The 20,760-nt window shown below is 43.3% G+C and overlaps 2 protein-coding genes across 2 annotated transcripts in view; both read right to left on the minus strand.

The window, feature by feature from the left end:
• Window positions 1–20,760, minus strand: part of LOC308459249 (macrophage mannose receptor 1-like) — a 128,075-nt gene that overhangs the window by 61,614 nt on the left and 45,701 nt on the right. The gene's annotated exons all lie outside the window — the stretch shown is intronic.
• LOC308459277 (macrophage mannose receptor 1-like) overlaps window positions 2,852–20,760 on the minus strand; it is a 44,754-nt gene continuing 26,845 nt past the window's right edge. Inside the window, exons 10-17 of the mRNA XM_080974464.1 lie at window positions 16,786–16,884; window positions 15,527–15,759; window positions 14,078–14,243; window positions 12,707–12,862; window positions 8,812–8,922; window positions 6,033–6,212; window positions 4,625–4,663; window positions 2,852–3,376 (exon numbers count right to left, since the gene is read on the minus strand). Of these exons, the coding sequence (XP_080830590.1) occupies window positions 3,246–3,376; window positions 4,625–4,663; window positions 6,033–6,212; window positions 8,812–8,922; window positions 12,707–12,862; window positions 14,078–14,243; window positions 15,527–15,759; window positions 16,786–16,884 (1,115 nt within the window). The 3' untranslated portion in view covers window positions 2,852–3,245. The remainder of the gene's footprint in view (window positions 3,377–4,624; window positions 4,664–6,032; window positions 6,213–8,811; window positions 8,923–12,706; window positions 12,863–14,077; window positions 14,244–15,526; window positions 15,760–16,785; window positions 16,885–20,760) is intronic.

Consider the following 20,760-nt stretch of genomic DNA (forward strand, 5'->3'; position numbering starts at 1 on the left):
ACTATTAAATTTATGTCAGGCTGCAAGCTTAAGAATTCTTCCATGAATATAAATCCAGTGCCATTTTTCTAGAAAAAGAGGTGCCAGAACTCACCACGAGCGCCTCCCTTGTTCTCTTAGAATGGCAATGCTGCCCACCTGAGAGGTGCCAGAACTGAGTTCCAGCAAGTTCCAGCTGAAAAAGCAGCAGCAGCACTGGATAAATCCTTTTTAATTCAATGGGATTTCCTTCTAAACGAATATTGATCTATTAGAACTAAATATATATAGTTTCCCCCTTATAAGTTAAATGGCAAATGAACAATGTAAAAATTCAAGAATTTCAGTCAGCAAGTGTTCAGATTATCTGCCAGCTGTGTGTGAAAGCTGGGCCGCATTCATAGATACTGAAAATCACTTGCTACGTATTTATTTTATTTATCTTTATGTTTACATCCCACCTTTTTTCCATGGACCTCAAGGTGACATACTTGGTTCTTTTCTTTTCCATTTGTCATCATAGCAACATTTTGAGATATCTTAGGCTACAGGGGTGGGAAAGCCTAATGGGGCTGATCATAGGTGTGGGAAGGCCCGGTAAGGCCCGCCACAGTGAAGTCAGGCCCCTGAGGGTGGGTGGGTGGGCTTAGTTCCATCCCAGTTTTGCAGGGGGTAGTCTGAGATCCCCTCAGCCATAGGGAGTTGGTGCCTATGGGTGTTGTGGTCAGATGAGGACTGCCTTCTTAAACCTTCCCTAATCCAGGTAAGTGCTTTACAAAACTGCATGTTTTTAAAAATCCCCAAACCGCAGGAAGTGATGCTGGAGCCCACCAGAAGAGATTTTCCTTTCTGTTCTTCTAAGTCCCACTAGTCCCTTTCAGCCTGAAGGTTCTTCGCTTAGGCAGGAATAACCAGCTGCACCAATATAAGATGGGGGACACTTGGTTTACCAGCAATATATGTTAACAGGATCTAGGAGTCTTAGTAGACCACAATATGAGTCAACAATGTGATGCTGCAGCAAAAGAAGCTAATGCTATTCTAGGCTGCATCAACAGAAGTCTACTCTCTAGATCAAGTACCACTCTACTCTGCCTTGGTCAGACCACACCTGGAATACTGTGTCCAGTTCTGGGCGCCACAATTTAAGGAGGACATTGACAAGCTGGAACGTGTGCAGAGGAGGGCAACCAAGATGATCAAGGGTCTGGAAAACAAGAGGAGCGCTTGAATGAGCTGGGTATGTTTAGCCTGGAAATGAGGAGACTAAGAGGAGATATGACAGCCATCTTTGAATAGTTGAAGGGCTGTCACATGGAAGATGGAACAAGCTTGTTTTCTCCCGCTCTGGAGGGCAGGACACAAAACATTGGCTTCAAGTTACATGAAAGGAGATTCTGACGAAACATCAGGAAGAACTTTTCTGACAGCAAGAGCCCTTCAACAATGCAACAGACTCCCTTGGGAGATTTTGCACTCTCCTTCCTTGGAAGTTTGTAACTGGAGGTTGGATGGCCATCTGTCATGGATGCTTTAGTTGAGATTCCTGCATTGCAGTGGGTTGAAGTAGATGACCCTTGGGGTACCTTCCAAATTTACAATTCTAAGATTTTATGAAAGGTCCTTACAACATAATGCAATTTAGTCCCAAATGATTAAGAAATTATAAATAAATGAGTCCCCCCCCCCCGAGAATAATGCACTCAAATAAACTGGTTTCTACTTTGAAATTAATGCTCAGATTTTTAATTCATTTCAGTGAGTCTACTCCAAGGCAACTGTGTGTGTGAGAGAGAGAGAGAAAGAGGGAGGGAGGGAGGGAGGGAGAGTGATATGTAAATTTACATAGCAGGAGGGCAAGCGAGGGCTGTGAGCAAATGTTAAAAGGATGGGACAGTGGCATATTCCTGCACTGCAGAGGGTTGGACTAGATGATACTCAACAGGGTCCCTTCCAATTCTACAATACTATAATTCTAGGGGAAAGGAGCCAAAAGGGCAAAATCACTTCCCAAAGGTGTCTTTCCACGTGAGAAAGGATTTAAAGTGAGGCAGGAAACAGTTAAGTGGGGATATGTGGAAAGGTGGGAGGGGGCACAGAGTGAGAGGGGGAGAGGGAAAAAAGGAGGAGAGAGTCGCCCTGTTAATTTGTTTGCAACTTCAAAAACACAGGCCATTACTCAGGAAAAGAAACCCATGAATACCTGAGTGTAGGTGCTTAAAAGACACAGAGTGGCAGCGAAGGGGGAAGTGGCTCCACCAGCTCCCAAGCGCTGGTGGGATGGCTCACTTTCCCTTCTTGTCTGCCTCTGCCTCCTGGCGGTGGCTTTAAGGGCAATGGCTGAGCCTGAGTGGGTTCAGGGGGCAGTGGCACAGGCACACACCCCCCCACTGGTGGAGAGGGAGGGGGGAAAGCCCTGTGGCACGGCCAGTGCAATTCTGGCATACTTCCTTTGACCTTAGGGGCAGAACATAGCTATGTTGACTCCTTATCCATACCGCGTTTCATTGCGTTTGTTGGCTGAACACCCCCCTCAGTGATGACACCCAGGGCGGTCTGCACCCACCACCCACCCCTTCCCACACCACTGCACACAGAGGTACAAACAGACCTAGCTGTATAGGGAACTACAGGCACACAGTTAGGTGCTGCGCATGCAACAGCCCCTAGGCTCCTTTTTTTAATCTTGAAAACTGTCTCTTCTGGAGGAGATTCACCCTCCTGCTCTTCCTCTTCCTCCTCCTCCTCCTCCTGACAAGTGGGATTTTAGCTTTCCTGAAAAGGCCTTTGTGCATAAATGGCCCACTGAATTGGGGCAAGAATATATTGCAGCACCTTGATTGCCAGAGGATAACATTGACATGACACTTAGTTTTTTTCCGAATTGCATAATCTTTAATCAGAATATAATCAGTACAACTTATGATTTTATTCATACTAGATAAATATGTATTCAGTGCATTCTACATCATGAGTCTCATTGTAGAAAGTACTTCTGTATACTGCTGCTTAAGACGAATAACTTCCAGCCATGGTTACTTTTTGGAAATGAATGAATTAATGGTGCAATCCTACACCTGTCAATTCAGAAGTAAGTCTGAATGGGGGTTCAATGGGGCTTACTTCCAGGTAAATGTATACAGATAGCATTAGTGCCTACATTTGTTAATTTCCCTCTTCATCCACCACATGTGATTCTGAGCCATTTTTTTCTGAAGAATTATCACATGGTCACAATGGAAAGGATTGTCAAAGCCTGCTGTGGTTTATAGTTGCCTGCTTCTTCTTCTTCTGTAGAAAATACAGGCTGTGATACCTGCACCGATGAGGATGAAGATAACTGGGAGAACGACTTTCAAATATTTGCCGTGTGTAGATGCAGAGACATCTTCTTGCACTGCCAATGAGAGAAAAGGTGTAGATATATACATACAAAACCAAGGCATTAAATGCTTTACACTATGATAAGAAGGATGGTGGTGTTTACTGCACCTAAGCACAGCGTGTTGTGAACTTGCAAACCATGAACATTGCCCCTTGTTTGTAGGGAGGAAATGGGATGCAGAAGATATGTGGAGTCACAACCTGAGCATGTATAGGAGCAGCTTTTATTCTACTCAAAGTAGAAACAGATTGACTCTCTTAAAAGAAAGGGCTATGAAGGAATGTAACCCCAAAGCTGTGGGACACTGCTGAACAATTTCCATGTGTCCAAGCAATAGTGTCTCTTCCCCCAGTAGTTTCTGCACTGTGGCTAAAAATGACAGCATTATTCTGTGCATGTGCCCGTGAAAGGGGAACCTAACCTCAGGTGTTCCCCCTCCCCACTTTTCACACGCAATACTATGGAATTTTCCAATAAATCAAAATCTCTCTCTCCCACTTCCCAACTCTTTCACTTCAGAGGAAAATTTCTTTACCAGAAAGCAGAGCTGTCATTATTCCTCCCCACCCCCAGTAGCCTGCACAACCTCCTGAGAGGAGGTTCAGCCGCTGATTACAGCCTGCCATTTTGCGACCAAATACATGAATACAACCAGGGGAAGCAAGTGACAGCCCGCCAAGCCAAATGGCCACCAGTTATTTGATGGTATTGGACAACACAGTCTTGTTGTGCTCAGGAGGGAGGAGTTGTTCACCATGCAGAGTGATGCCTTGATTAGAGAATTTGTTGTGGGCTGGATTAGCCTATGGATGGGGTCATCCATGCTGCACCAACCCTTCTAGTGTAGAGCAGTAGTTCATTCATCGTGGAATTTGATATTTGATGAGCGCTTTCAGTGCTGTTTTTGTTCTATGGGCTTGGACTTTCTAGTCATTGCTTTCTGTTCTAAAGCAATTTCTTCCTGCCATGTTACTTGCTGAAATTCAGGTGCATGACAAAGGTTTTTTTATTTCAGCTGGCATTTCAAGGTAGGGTGCTGTTGTTTATAATAATGGAATTTAACTGTCTCTCTCCCCCCCCCCCCGGTATGTTTTGTTTAGAATAGAAATTTTATGTACACCACTTAATATACAGAATTTCTAAGCGGCATATAAATGTATGAAATTTATATTTTTTAAAAAATACTGACATTAGTAATACCAGTGAGGGGGTAGTGGCAGCCATCCAAGCAGAATGAGCATGTGTCATTAATAGTCTTACCTGTACTGTTTGTAGGTGCTTTAGTTGTTTTGTCATTAACTGCAAAATAAAAGACATGCTTAAGGTGTAATCATATACATTGTGCAAACCACAGAACTTCCTACTCAGCCTAGTAGGAAGATAGTTATGCAAGGGAATGTTGCTGCTGTTTAGCTCAAGAGTTCTGATCAGCAGGAAAGTGAACCAGTGGGAGTTTTGAGTGGAAGGAAACCTAAGCAACCTCTCTGCCAGCAGGTCTGGCCCCCACCCCCACTCCCCAGCACAAGAATCCAGGTTTGGGCATTTGATTCACCAAAAGATGATTTGGCCCACTGGTCCTTCAAATGTTGTCAAACACTTAAAGGACCCCTGACAGTTAAGTCCAGTCGCAAACAACTCTGGGGTTGTGGCGCTCATCTCGCTTTACTGGCCGTATTAGTGCAACTTTATTTGAACAACAGCAAAAAAGCTGATTTTCAAATATTTGATTGCAATATCCACTTGGATATTAGGCAAGGTCTATCAAAATTGTAGGGAAAACTTTATATTTTTCAGGCTTTGGGCCTTGACATATCACAACATGAAAATAACTTAGCAATGTACGCTAGACAGGGCTCTTCCTAACTTTGAAGTTTCAATCCAATACATTACTATTTAAAAATGAGAACCATTTGAAATGTTTATTGCATTCATGGCTTAAACAAGCCATCTTTGTGTTTCTCTACAAACGATTTAGAAACTCTCATCACTTTGGAACCTAAGTCTTACTGCCTGTCTTTTCTTACTGCTGTATGGAAAAGCACATGAATCTGGCCTTTGAAGTGTTTGTTAGTAAACCATTTTTAACCAGCCAAATGTGTGGTTTCTTTCTATGCTAAGGGAAGTGGGGAACTTTGGAAGCAACCTAAAAGAAGATATTTTAAAGGTATAACAACCTAAATTTCAATGCATCTTTTGTGATTTTAAATCTCTGCTCTGGTGAGAGACACCAAAGCGTACTTACCTCAAACCTGGATCTTAAGCATCCAGGGAACTCTCTTTCTCTTAGGCCTAGTGTTTTTTCCTTTAACCAAAATACAAAATACCAGCAGTTTGTGCTAGAAAAGGAATGACTGACAGTTTGGAAAGAATGCTAAGAACTTGCTAGTAAGCATAGCAGGGGGTGGAAGGTTGTTAAACTGCTGAGGTAGGGAAAAGTCTGTTTTGTAGAATCACAGAAACACCTTCCTTTGTGAAGAGCTTTGTGAAGAAGGAAGCAGATAAAGAGATAAGGCTAAACTTCTAGTACTGTACAATGAATCAAGCAAGAGAGCAGTTGGCCAAGATCGCCTTAAGATACTAACTGCAGTTCTATATAACTCCATATTCCCCTATTGTATTATATCAGAATTATGGCTAAAATTTAGTTTAATAATAATTTATGACTTACTTTTGGGCGTTTTACATATAAATGACATATAATCGCGGCAGTCCTTAACCAACCATTTCCCATCATTGCTATTCATGGCAATGCATTTCTGACCCCGAAAAGCTTGAGGACTGAATGCAGGTTCTTCGCCTCTCCAATTGACAAAACCCACTTGAGTTTTATCTTTCCACATCCATTCTCCTAATTATAAAAATATATAAATAGCATTATGACAGAAAGGAGAAGAGTAGCACCATGACTGTAAAACATACTATATGGAAACGTGTTTTAAAATTACAGCGATCCTTTTTCCTCTTCACCTTTTTCAGTTTGGAGAATATGCAAGCTACTGCCATTATCGTATCAGAACACTGAATACACTAACAATAAGGGGAGAGTGCCTCTGATTTCTGACAGCACTCCCCCCCCCCATATTTAGTACTATTTTGGATAGTTCTCTGCAGTGTTCTTTTCGGTTTAAAAAAAGGAGGGTCTGGTGCCATAGGTGCCAGCAGAAAATGGCTGCCAATGATAGCAAAAAAATGAAATAAGTGACAACACGCCATACCGTCAGGATCATCACAGGAAAGTACTGGTTGTCTGGCTCACATGTGCAGACAACATAGAGGTGCCATGGTAAGTGGGAACATTGACACTGCTCCAGATCAAAGCCATTTTTTGAATTATTGTTTACCAGTAGAACGTGACCAGTGTTGCCAAGCAATTCAAAGAAACCTATAAATCACGGATTTTAAATAGACAGGGCAATTTGTTTTGTTATTAGGGCAGTGCAAATGTAAACACAGTGATCCAACGTTCCCACCTGACCTGGATGATATCACACAGACAGTGATCCAACTTTCCCATCTGGCCTGGATATATTGGGGGATTGGGCTAATGTTAAATTAGCGTTTTTGAAAAGCCTCTCCTCCTTACAGAGGAGAGGAGTTGTGAGTGGGAGCCGTTTCCCACGTTGGCAGGGGGCGTTCCGGCCCCTGCCCAGCTGTCCCGGCTGCTGCGCCCCCAGGGAGCCAACCAATCAGGTGGAGGCTTGGGGGCGGGGTTTAGCCGCTCAAATGCGGCCGCGGCAGTGCTTCCCTTTCATTGCGCTGCTGGTTTTTGAAAACCTTTATGGTCAGGAGGTGGGCAGGGAAAAGAGGTGCTACATCACATTTCCTCCTCCCAGTTATTTCATGTTACATTAAAAAGTTGGAAAAAATGTGAGTATTGAAGACAGCAGGGAAGGGAATGCCAGTGTTTTTCCATAGAGCTCGAGATGGAGGCCAGCTGCAACGGTGTGGTGATCTAATTCTTTACAGTTTATCACATGCAGTCATGAGACTGGGGTGGGGTTACAGGAAGTTTGCATATGTTAATTGAGTAGCATCCTCCATTTTAACACCACATAGTCCTTTGTTCTCAACTGCTGAGAAGAACCAATGTGAAATGGGGGTGGAAAGGGAGCTATGATTTTTAGGCTCAAATCCATTTCAATCGGGGTTTAGGTTTGGTTTTGGCACAGAAACTGCTTTGGTCTCCCTGTATGATGACTTTTGTCAAGAGAGAGAGGGGGGAAACATGCCCTTGTTAATTCTCCTTGGCCTCTGAGCAGCTTTCGATATCATGGCCATTCAATCCTTCTGGAGTGGCTGTACAAATTAGGGGTGGATGGCACTGTGTTGAGGTGGTACTGGTTCTCCTTGGATGGCCACTCCCAGAGGGTGATGCTTGGCGAGTGTTTTTTAGCCCCATGGAGATAGTGACATTTCGGACCACCATTTTGATTCAAAATAGTGTCTGGCATTCCAACATCAATGAAAACTGTCACCCCGAACCTCAGGAATCCTCATGCCAAGTTTGGCAATGATATCTTGAGAGATGCCTGAACCTACGGAGGACAAAAGGACAAGCCACTTCCCAAAATATGTAGTAATTATAAATTTTATTTTCCCAATATGCCTAGTGGGACATCTGGGATGGAACTGCAAGTAATGGCAGAGCCATAAATCAAGTTGAAAGAGATGTGGTTAGGGGCAGGGCTTGATTATTTGAAAGCATAGTCAGGGGTCAGCAAACTTTTTCCGCAAGGCACCAGTCCACTGTCCCTCAGACCTTGTGGGGGGCCGGACTATGTTTTGAAAAAAACCAACCCCCTCCCACAACTCTCCCCTCCCTTCTTCACAGCACCGGATGAGCCCCAGTGGTTGCTTACCTGTGCCTTGCGAGCGGCAGGGGCTGGTGGTGGTGGCGGCGGGGTGATGAGCGGCACGAAAGGGCTGACTCCAGAGAGGGGCTGCTTAAAATGACGCTCAGCTGGCTCAGCCCAGCCCCCTTCCTCCTCTAGGCAGGGCAGGGAGAAGCCAGGAGGAGGGAGCGAGGAGGCGCTGCCACGGTATGTGTGAGGAGGGTGGGGAATGGGGCAGCCTGAACAATCAGAATCCCCACGCCAATTCACGCGGCAATTCCCGGACCGTCTGTGGGCCAGATCCAGAAGGCAATTGGGCTAGCCCCAGCCCCTGGGCCTTAGTTTGCCGACCCATGGCATAGATGTTTCCTATACTACTGTTTACCATCTAGTTGATGAATTCTTAGATAATGGGTGAGCGTTTTCCTTTTTCCTGAATGCTTGCCAAGAAGATGCAAGCACCATTCGCTTACAACCAACAGCTTTTGCTGCTGAGCTCTTTTACGTCCAAACTCCCCCCTCCAAATGAAATGTGTGTCATATTTGAGGACACTTTTGAATAAATACAGATAATACATTTATTATGTATATAAATATTGAGGGTTAAACAATTACCATCTATATTTTTGAACAATCCAATCCAAAAATTTTCCTTGTTGAATTGCCGAGTGTACTCCAACAAAAAATCCAGTTCAGCTAAATCTGCTATTGAAGCCAAGGTGCCACCTAGGAAATATACCACAGGAGTAAAGTAAACTCATTAAAAAATTATCTTCTCCTTGAAAAAGAGTGCATAACAAGATAAGACCAAGGAATCACTATCCAGCACTGGCAGCAATATGAAGTTCTGAATACTTTAGAGAAAATATATATATCTTTCTTTCAAATGCTTGTGACTGCTATTCTATTGCATAATTTCTATTGGAGAAGGATCATTGTAACCTACCCATTTGTAGAAAATAATAATTAACAGTTAAAGAAAATCACTTAATCAAACATTCAATAGAAATGTCATTTTTACAAATCAGATGGTTCACAAAAATCCTGAGCTCCAGTACTGAAAACGTTTTGTTTTTTTAATGATATTTATTGAAAAAAGATTTTTTTAAAAAATTACAAAGAAAAAAGACAAAACAGAAAAAGAAAAAGAAAAAATAAAACCATCATTTTCAAATTCCCCACTTTCATTACCTTCTTTCTATGACCTCCTCCTCCTCCCTTTTCTTGTATCTTGATTAATAGTTGTCACAGCAAATCCTTTCCATAATTCATAATATTCTGTCATTACATTACCTTACTCTATTTTCATCTTATCTTATAAAAAACCTTAAAGCTTAGGACTTAAATCTTATTTTTACCAACTTCTCATAACCATTACCTTTTTACCTAATTCTTTAAACATTTTTACAAGAGCCAAGTAATTTCATTTCAACATTTTCCTAACATTCATCAATTTTATAAAACATTCCTAATGATAGAAAAAAGAAATAAGAACAATCCAATCTTCTTCCAGCGTCCCTTCCTCCCGGTCCCGGGTTTGTCAGTCCTTTTTATCCCATTAGTCTGGCACATTAACCTGGTGATCTTATATCCGAGGCCTTCAAGTCTCTTCCATGTCCCTTCCGCAGCTCTTCTTCATATTTTCCTTTCACTCGTGGGAACTCCAGCTTGGTAGTGTTTTTGACCCTTTTCAACAAATCAGCCCCTTTCCCATAGTCCAGACTAGACTCCATGTGGTATTTTAAGACATGTTTCAAATTCCCTCCAAAATTGGGAGCCCCCACAGCTCCAAACATCTGACGGCCCATTGCCAGACTCGGAAAGTCCAAACATCTCTGCATAGGGGGGTCAGTCCAACCCCCCATTTCCAAATCAATCCAAACTTTATCTTTCCAAATCTGGTTTTTTCCAAGTTCATTTGTCAAATCCAAAGGCTCATTTTCCTGCAGGGCCAAAAGTTCCTCCCTTTCTGGCGCCCAAGATTCAGCAACATCCTCTTCTCTCAACTGTTCTGTCATGGCACACTCCTGTTTAAGTTCCTGGGTGGGCTCCATATAGTTTCCCACTACCTGTTCAAATGTTCTGGCCGCATTAGTCATCAAATCCGTCTTCTGGCTTAACTGATCCAATAGGGCATTTATTTTACAGAAAGCACCCAACAGTGCTTCTGAAAACATTGTCCTGCAAGGTCACAAGTCCTTTCCCACGGTTGTAATCCGTGGCAGCAGCAAGCTCCCTAGAATTAGTTACAGTTTCACAGTCCCCCTCTAGGGGGAAAACTTCTGGTTGTTCTTTCTTTTAAAGACCATAGCAACAAAGTTTCTTTTTTAAAGATATTTTGTCAATATTTGTTCCTTTAAAATGCGAAAGGAAATAGTGGAATCACAATGTTACTCTTCTTTTAACTGTCTGTCAAAAACATTTGTCTCTGGTCAGTGAGCTTCAAACGTCAATTCTGACACCCCGCTCCAGGATCAGGATGGTGGAAAGTTACTTTACTTTAAACTCACTTCTGCAGGTTTAAACAGTCCAAAAAAGATCCCCTTTCTTCTCCTGCTACCGAAGGGGGGTTCAACGATTTTAAATGGTGAAAACCAATCCTTTGAAAGTGATTTTCTAAGCTCTGGTTTACGTTGTCTTTGCTTTCTTCTGACTACTAGGAATCGGAAGGCTGACTTCCTGTTTAGACCTTCCCGTTTCAGTACCAAATTAAGGTAAATTTTAAAGTCCAATTCCTTTCTAATCGCCAGTTCTTATTTGAAGTCCAATTGTTCAATGTTTAAGTACTCACGGGTGATTATTTTAGATGCCAAATTGTCCCAGGAAAAACGTTTTTCACTCTGTATTTCTAATTACACATAAAAGGGGAAAAAATCCCTCAGTTATCTGGAAGAGAAAGATGATACCCTTTCAAAGTATTTATATTAATGGGGTGCCTGTGTGACTTTGATGTCATGTTTGCTGAGTAGGAGGAACTCGGATTAACCCATTCTTATATCAAATAGAATTTGTTGTGATTTGGTCAATCAGTTTGAAACAGGATACAAGTTTTCTTCAGAGAAATATAGCAGCAGCAGCAGCAGAAATAGTAGTATATTCAGCAATATGAACTGGTGGAGATGGCTGGCTGGCTGGCTGGCTGGATGCAACTGGCAGATGATTGGCTGAGGTTCCATTTAGAACTGACACAGCCGAATTTAAAACATCTGTACAGGTAGCCCTTTCATTTCTAGACGCATTTCAAGGTGATCCCATTTGTGTTAAAAACCCTAAATAGTTCAGGCCTCAGGTATCGGAAACTGATCTCTTCAGTATAAATACTCTCAGATTGCCCTCTTGGTAATTCCACTGGCCTTGGAAGTGCAAGGAATGGCAGCCCAACAGAGAAGAGGCCTATGGCCCTATGTTGTGGAATTCTCGTTCCACAGAGATATGTCCTCTTGCACCTTCATGTTATCACTTCTGCCATATGATGGTGCCCCTCTTTCCCCTGACTTTTCACACCTGATATATGTAAATTTTGTGGGGATGTTCAGGGAGGCAGGAGAGGATATACTGCTAAATAATATCCTTCCTAACTTGCGTTAGCAAGTCCCTTTACTTAGCAGAGTGCATTCCCCTTTTTAAACACACAGCGGTTAGCTTTGTTGCAAGCTTGTTTAAGCTTATTAATATAGATTCCTGGTAATCCCCTTTTGTCCCTCTTAAAAAGAATAGACATGACAATCTTATTTTAAGTCAGTAAAAAGAAGTTTACTCACAGTATCATTCAGTTCACAATTGGATCCCTGAAGGCAGACTTAGGTTACAAAATATGTGAAGGCACAGATGATGAAGAATCCTTCCCAGGTAGGGCTAACTCTGCTTGCTTGAGCTCTCCTCTGCTTTCCTTTTGCCCCTGGCCCATCTTCCCTTCATTGTGTGCTGCCAGTGGCAAAAAGTCAGAGTAGCAGGAAAGCACTATTTAAATTCTCCCATGGGGCTTCTGTGGCCCCGGGGAAGGAACATTATCTCTGGGCCCAGAGGCATTATGGAGGAATCAAAAGGTGAGCCATGGCAAAGCCTTTCCTCCTTCCAGGGTGGAGTCTAATGTTCCATGGTCCAATGCCTAAGCCAATACCTTCTCACATGCTGTAATCAATAAAGTTGTGGCCTTTACCTTACCCATTAACCTTACATTCTGTGTCCACGTGTCTTTATTCCCCAAGCGGGGATCGGGTCCTCGAATCACAACAGGGTTTTTTGGCTGCACCAACAATGCTTTGGGATTGGGCAAGGAGAGGAAGACTGGCTGGTGTTCAGGGAACTCAGGCCATCAGCAAATGGTTGTTGGTGCTGATCCCTGATACCAGGTCTGTAACACATTATTCTCAATATTATTTTGATAATAAAACTTTTTATTATTGGATTGTGCCAGAAAGAAAGAATTTCCTGCATGCCACGGGCTGTACCATTTTCCTTCCTACCATTCTCATTTGTAAAACAATTCATTTTTCAAAATGACACTCACCAAAATAAGAACATCTGAAGACCGCTTGCCACCAAGCTTCCCAAGCAGGGTAGAATTTATAGCAATGAGCCTGAAAAGGAACCCAAGTTCTCCCGTCTTCTTCTGGTGGAGGAGGGCATTTTCCTGGGAGCTGTGGTGCCTCCGTTGGGAATGCACCTGTTATAAAGCAAGTAGTTTTCTTTTTTTAAATAAAGGCATCTTAGAAACCAAAAATACAAGGAGAGTGCTTAAGGTTTAGACAGATCCTGAGTCATGAGGCAAAGCATGATACCCCTTTGGCTTATAAAAGGGGATATGGGATCTGTACAAGTTTGCACACTGTGCCACGGTGGACCCCACTGTGCCACGGCAAGCCAAACATTTAAAGAAACTGCTGCAGACAGGTGCCTGCTGAAAGCAAAATTACCTTTAGCATACCAGATGATGGGAGAAGGGAGAGCAAACACCAGAGAGATGTGGGGACAAGGAGGGGGAGCTCTGTTGTGATTGACAGGTCAAGCTTTTAATCAGAGGGAATGATTTTACATAGAAAGCCAACCCCAAAATTTAAATACTTATTTTTATTTCTTTAATCAAAAACATATGATTCCATAAAATATAGGAACTAAAGAAACAAAGAAGAAAATACAATGGAAGAGAATTTAAAATTAAATTCACACACACACACACACACACACACACACAAATTTAGGTTGTTGAAGCCACAATCAATCAATCAATCAATCAATCAAATGCATTGGAAGGTAGTAACGTGTTTATGCTATTCTCACTTGAAGCTGAAGGATTCCTAAGAATTCCAAGTACTGATGTATTTCACTGGAGGCATTTCAACAATAAGTCATCAATTATACATACATATATATATATATATATATATATATATAGCCATATAGTTGGAAATTAATCTCCCCCCCCCCCCCAGTTTGTCTTGCACTATGAAAGAATATGGAGCAAGCTGCCTGTGAAAACAATTTCAGGAAGGGTGGAAGAATCCTTTCTTAAAATAATTTTGAGGTGTCATTACACCACCAGTGATCTTATCACATATAAACTCACAATCTCTTCCCAAAGTGCTGGAGCTGCAAAAAGAACAACATAAAGGCACACATTTCCACCTATGGTGGGAGTGGTAGATTTATGCGAGATGGTGTTCCTATAAAGGGAACTGAACAATATCTATATAGCAACACACTGGGCGAAAGTGATTTCTGTGTTCAGAATTGTATACTCCAAAATCAAAATAAACTGTTTTATCAAGATGCTATCAGATCAGTGTCTAGAGTACAGTTCTCAGCTCTGTGCTGAAATGGAGACCTTATTGGAATTAGAGTGCTATGCCCCACATTAAAAGAGAGATATTTCTTTGCTTACCATGATGCTGCTCACAGATAAATAAGTATGTTTCATTGCAAGTTCCTGTTTTCCAATGACCCTCAAGGTCCATGAAGACACAGGCTATTTTGTGCTTTGGCTCTTCAGGTGCCCAGTTAGTATACATCAGTCTCCGGTTGTTTATCCATGTGTAGCGCACACCATTCTAATGCACATTGGAACAACACATGCTGGTTGTAGTTTATTTCCCATAACATGAGCTCCACATCATCTCCACACACCCCTTTCATTTTATTTACAGAAACACAATCAGGTGATGAATTCTGGGTACTGCTATAGCTATAACAACTGAAGTCATCCCTGTGCTGTTTAATATCTATTGAAAAAACCCTTGGGAGATGTCATCTGGAGATCTGAAGCATGGTGTCATTGGTATGCTGATGACACATAACTCTATCCGTTCCATCTGAATCTGGAGAAGCCAGGAAGGTTTTGGACGGGGTCTGGAAGCAATCAAAGGCTAGATGTGCGCTAGTCATCCAGTTATATCTGTTCCTGAACTAAGATAGTTGGGCCTTCGTTGTGCATGCACTGGTGAATCTCACCTGAGCTACTCCAAAGTGCTTTATGTGGGTCTTGCCTTGAAGATGACCCAGAGGCTACAACTACTGCAGAAAACAGCTGCTGGATTGGTAAGTGGGGCAGCCCAATGTGACCCTGTGTCACCAATTATTGAGAAATTGCTTAGACTAGCTCATGCTCTGACTCTTCTTGATAGAATGAGGCCTCTTTGGGTTAGTGGAGGTATATATAATTGACTGAGAAATGGCAAGTATTCCTGTTCTGTCTCAACTGGGCATTGTGTTACATATATTGCTCCCTAATCACTGTGTTTAGACTGCTGGCAACTGATCAATTCTTGTTATCTGATACCTTGCATTGATTAGTTGTACTATATCTAGCTGTGAGGTGCCTTGAGTCCCTATCAGCGAAAAGGGTAGGATATAATAATAATAATAATAATAATAATAATAATAATAATAATTTCTGAAAACACTGCATTGGCTGCTAGTGACCTACCAGCCCTTATTATTATTAAAAAATTGTACACCGCCATATACCTGCAGGTCTCCAAGTCTTAGTACTAGCACACAAAGCCCTACATGGCTTGCAACCCTGGGCTCCTTTGGAAAGAAGAACTAGATTTAAATTTATGCCGATGATAATAATGATGATTAATGATGCAGGGAGGATGTGCAGGGAGGATGAAGGGGTGGGTGGATAAAGGGAGGGCGGTTGGTCGGATGTGGGGAGAGAGTGGTTGCCAAAAGGGTAGGTGGGGTTGGCAAGTGTAGTGAGCAGGGGCAGTCCCTAGTTTTGAATAAAGTCAGCTAATGAAAGCCCTGTGCTTTCTAACTATGTCCTTCTGAATACAAACCCTTGGAGTGGAAAAGTAGTATTATGTTAACGTACATTGCACGTTCTTACCGTGTTGCTAGTTAGACCAATCCACACAGGCTCCTCATATTTCAACACCTTTAGCCATAGGAATGATTCAATGTAGGGATTCCAAATGCTGGCAAGCTCTGACTGTTCAGAATTGCATTTTTTCCTGGCCTCTTCCCATGTCATTTTGGTGCCAATGAAAAAGTAACTGCTATTCCCAAAATTGAAATAGCCTGAGGCTGGAATTGTTGTTTCAAAGTATGGTAATGCGGGATCTATGGCAAAAACAAACAAAAAGCCAGAAATTGTTTTAGACTGCATATATTCCTAAAATTTGATTTCATTTCATCCTGAAATATCTGAACATTATTATCTCTCAAGATTTAACATCTGAAAGTACTAAGAATTTGCAGAGAAACATTAAAACCAACATGTTAGTCAAACCCTATTCTTTACAGCCACAAAAGAAGCATATCAAATTCCTAAGAAGCAGCTAGCAGACCTACTTGAAACACATTCATTTCTTTTCATAGAAATCAAGTGACTATTCTTCAATTAGTTTCCTAGCCACCATCATTCGTGGATGATAAAAATTTCTGTTTCTATTCTGGTAATTTCTGTCCAAAAACAGACCTCGGAGGGTGGCTGTACTCATGGGGGTCTATTCTTCTTATTAAAATGAAAGTGCATTGATCAGGGGGCAGGCTGTCACTTGCAACATGGCTAGATATTATGACACTAAAAAAGAACTAAAAGAATCAATATGGCTAACTTAACCCAACAACACCCCCCTCTCTCACACAAAAATCCCACTGCAGCCAACCAAAGACAACCAGCCACACCCTAGGCCACCCTAACCTCTCTCACTACCAACGAAACATAACAAGCGAATAGAAAGAGAACCTACCCAAGTGACGCTGACACAAAACCCCCATGTGCATGTGCTTTTGTAAACAATGAAAATATTTAATAAAAATTGTTTTAAAAAGAAATAGAACTAAACTTTTTTCCAGCAGCCTCCTTCTGTCCTGTTTTGGGGATGGTATAGTGAAAAGTCAAGTCCCATATCAGGAAGTGTACAACTGAGGTTCTTTGACACCAGGGTTCATCTCTGTATATCTATAAAATATTGTTGTCACGATTGCATTCTTTTCTTTATACAGTCAAATACAAAATCTCTAATACTGGAAATCTAATTTTGTTTTTTGACAAAATGATATGGCACAGAAAACAGGCTTTGGACTCTAGAAAGCAATCTGAATTGCAAAATATTTTTTGTTTTTTCTCTTCTAAAAACGTACCAGAGTTTCTTTGGCAGATGTAGCTTTTCCTGGCAGAACATGGTCCATCTCTCCACTTTCCTCCTGAATTTCCAGTCCTCTTAATAATAAAAACACAGTCTTCCTAAGGAATTAAAACATAAAAATCAAATAAGACAAGTGCCATCAATTTGCGCAGGAGGCAATTCTTTTATCCTAGATCAAGCATAGGCAAACTCAGTCCTCCAGATGTTTTGGGACTACCACTCCCATCACCCCTAGCTATCAGGACCAGTGGTCAGGGATTGTGGGAATTGTAGTTCCAAAACATCTGGAGGGCTGAGCTTGCCTATGCCTGTTGTAGATTGTGCTTAAAAGCCCTCCTTTTGTACTTCTCAAATTCGATGAAAGCAGTACCGTATCCTTTTAGAACCAAGTTTGAATATGAATATTTGTCGCTTCTCACCACTGTCCTACCCAATCCAGCCAAGAAACAGCCTCCACCATTGAATGAAATCTCTAAGGAGGTGCTGGCCCCAGTGTGTCCTGGGATGAAGAGGAATTAGTGGAGCCTGACATATAACCTGAGATTGCCACCACTCAGGGCACCTGTAAAATCAGAGTACCTGCTAAAATCTATCAGGTCGCACAGCCTAGCACCTGACTCCACCATTACCTGTGTGATTCCAAGATCAGATGGTGCAAAGTCCACACCAAAGCCCCAACTAAAGGTGTAGCATTTGTTTGGCAACACAAAACGTCTTGTCTCTGGAACCTACTCAGGAGTAGGCATCAGTAACTGATGCATGCTCTGGATCAAGGGCCACCTGATGTTTACAGGAAGTAGATTAGGTAGCAGAGCCAGCTATAAAACTGTTCACATGATGCCCAACTCTTCCTGGTACAACACTTTCCCCAACTAGCTGCTTGGCTTGAGATGCCTGTTCTTGCTAACTGGCTGCACAGCTCCCTTTGCTGTTTCTGCACTTCTGCCCAGCTTTTCAGTTCCGGTACTGGAAGGCATAGTACATTACCACTAAGTACCCCTCCCCACAATGACATCAGCTGATAAGGTTGTTAGGATATTTCCATTCCACCTTAAAAGGGAGCAGGCTGTGAGTCACAGAGTCTGCGTATTTCCTGTTCACAGGATGTTTATGTTTTCTGTTGCTTTCGTTTTCTCTGTGTGTCGCAGACACTAAAAGCAGGCAGTCATGTTTTTCTGTGTTCTGATCAACGCTGAATAAACTTGTAAATAATGCTCTCCTGAGTGCAACTTTTGGCTGTGCTAATTGCTGATAGAGTGTGCATGAGCTCTGGAATGTGTACAAGATATTTTCTAGAAACTCATGTCGCTGCGTGCCTACGGGAGGTCGATGGATCGTCCGGCAGACGGCTTGGGGGCCATGATGGACTTTATCTCCCTGGCAGTATCCCAACAACAGGTTTCGGGCCCAGATTCACGGCACTTACAGGAGAGTAAGACTGCGACAGACTGCTGAAAGGTATGTGGAGGAAAAGCGAAAGTGAGGCTTTTCGTTGCCGCGGCAAAGTCCCTTTGATGTCCGGCAGGCCTAATTGGATCTGGGAGCCGCGCCAAAGGCTTCGTGATTAATGGGAGCCAAGATAAGGAGTCTCTGAAGTGAATAAGACTCAGGCTCAAATAAAAAGCTGGAATGGAGTTTTTCCAGGCTGCTGAGTGCCCAAAGTTAAATCGGCACAATTATGGGACCTGGGCTGTGTGGTGTGAGAGTTTGCTGCGTCAGTTTGGAGTGTGGCATACTGTGTGTGAGGCCCCTCCAGTTCCTCTGACAGATAGATGGAAGGCCGAAAATTTGAAGGCGATAGACGTAATAGTCTTGTCCGTCTCTCTGGAGGAAATAAAAACGCTTGCTGGCAATGTGACTGCACGTAAGATGTGGCATGCTTTGAAGATAGCCCATTTGCCAGTCATCCCAGCCCAGAGTTTGACTGCATCGGAGGTCCTGGCTGTTTCCCCGAATGCGAGTGAATGCAGGGATGCCGAGGGCACCGGTTGCAAGCTGCAGGGGGAGCTGACTGTCACGTCATCCCAGGCAGCATTCCAGCCTCCAGGGGGAGCCAAGGAGTCGGCAGCTGACAGCTCTGTTTCTCATGGGAGCCAAGGTCATCGCCTTTGCAGAGGCCGGAAGGGCAAAGGTAAACAGAGGCAGACGCCTGCAGATGGCCAGAAGCAGAGGGAGGGTGAAGAGCCCACGCCAGAGGAAAACAAGGTTTTGTTTACTGGCACAGCTTCACCAAAGGCTAAAGGCAAGTCTGATGGCCAGGAGCAGGGGGGCAAGCTGCAAAAGCCCACGCCGGTGGAAAACAAGGTTTTGCTTGCCAGAAAGACTGCTCCAAAGGCCAAAGCCAGGTTTGTTGTTGATTCAGGGAGTACCCGCCATGTCTCAAAAGACCACCATCTCTTTATCTCCTTCAAACCTCAAGAAGGTGAGATCCACCTGGCTGACGGAAAGACGTTGCGGATCGCAGGAGTCGGGACTGTGAAACTGGCAAGTCTGCACACTACCATCAGAGATGTACTTTATGTTCCAGGTGCTGCAGACAATTTGCTCAGTGTCCCACAGCTTACTGGGCGTGGTTTTGAGATTTCCTTCAAGAGGAGCGTCTGTGTCATCAGAAAAGGCAAAGAGGACATTTTGCATGCAAAGTTTATGGATGGCTTGTTCTGTATAACTTATGATGACATTGCTGCTGTTGTCTCTAATGTTGATTCTTGTTGTGTTGCACAAACTAACAAAGTTCTTCATGCAGGATGCATTCACGATGCACACAGAAGGTTTTGCCACCTCTCTTGGAAGGCACTGGCCAAGATGCCAGAGATGGTTGAGGGTTTGAACATCAAACCCTGTAAGTTTCACATGAAATGTGTATCTTGTGCAGAGAACAAGGTGAAGGTTGCTCCAAAAGGCAAGGAGTCTAGCAGGCAGGCTTCCAAACCCTACCAGCTAGTGCACGCAGACCTGGTTGGTCCACTTGCGCCCTCTTTGGGTGGAGCAAGGTACTTCATGGTTCTAATTGATTCTTTTTCCAGGTACATTCATGTGTTTATGCTCGAGCAGAAATCGCAAGCGTTTCCTAGGTTCAAGGCATTCTGTGCTTGGTTGGAAAATGTTCACGGTAAACGTATTGGCTGTCTGTTTACTGATCGAGGCGGGGAGTTCACTTCTCAGCAGTTTGAAGTTTTCCTGACTGAGAAGGGAAAGACTCTCCTCCCTGAAAGAGAGGGGAGTGGTTGTGGGCGGGAGCCCGAACACCGCTCCTAGCAGGGGGCATTGCCCCCTGCCTCCAGCTCACCTGGCTGGCACTCACGCCCCCCCCGGTGGCCGCCCAACCAGGTGCCATGGGGGGGCGTGTCCAGCAGCCTTTATGCTGCAGTGCCAGCCTCTCCCCGGCCTCATTTCTCTTTGTCGTCCTGAGCGAGTCAGGAGGACACTCTCTCTTCAGTGTTCCTGCCCACGTGGAGCTAACTTGGAAGAGGACTTCTGAGAAAGGGAAGCCTGTAATTCCTCCTTTGCTTTTACCTTACCTTTACTTTAATTCCACCTTTAATTCCCTCTTTACTTTTCTCCAAATACCTCCTAATTGTTCCTAATTTCATCTCTGATCCCGAAGCCTTTACTCTGTGTATGTGTGTGCTGTGCTTCTCCGACTTTAAATCAGTCACTCTGTGTGTGTGTGCTGCTCTTCAGGCCTCAAAACAGACACTCTCTGTGTCTTTGCGGGCAGCATCTCAGCGTGCTTGGAAGGGGGAAAATCTGAGAGCTGCTGGTGTGGGTTCTATGAGTGCTTACTATTTCTGTTTGATTTGCTGGTGCATTTTAAAACTGCCGTATTGCTGTGAATTCCTGTGAGGGCTTTTCCAGCAGTTTATTATTATTCCAAATCCCCCCTTCCCCCTTCGTTACCCCCCCTCCCTACTCTGGAATTTTGTCCCTCCAGAGCTGACATTGTCCTCCCTCCCCCTTTGCTAGCTGG

Source organism: Podarcis pityusensis (genome assembly GCF_964106645.2).
Source record: "Podarcis pityusensis genome assembly, chromosome: 12".
Taxonomy (NCBI): domain Eukaryota; kingdom Metazoa; phylum Chordata; class Lepidosauria; order Squamata; family Lacertidae; genus Podarcis; species Podarcis pityusensis.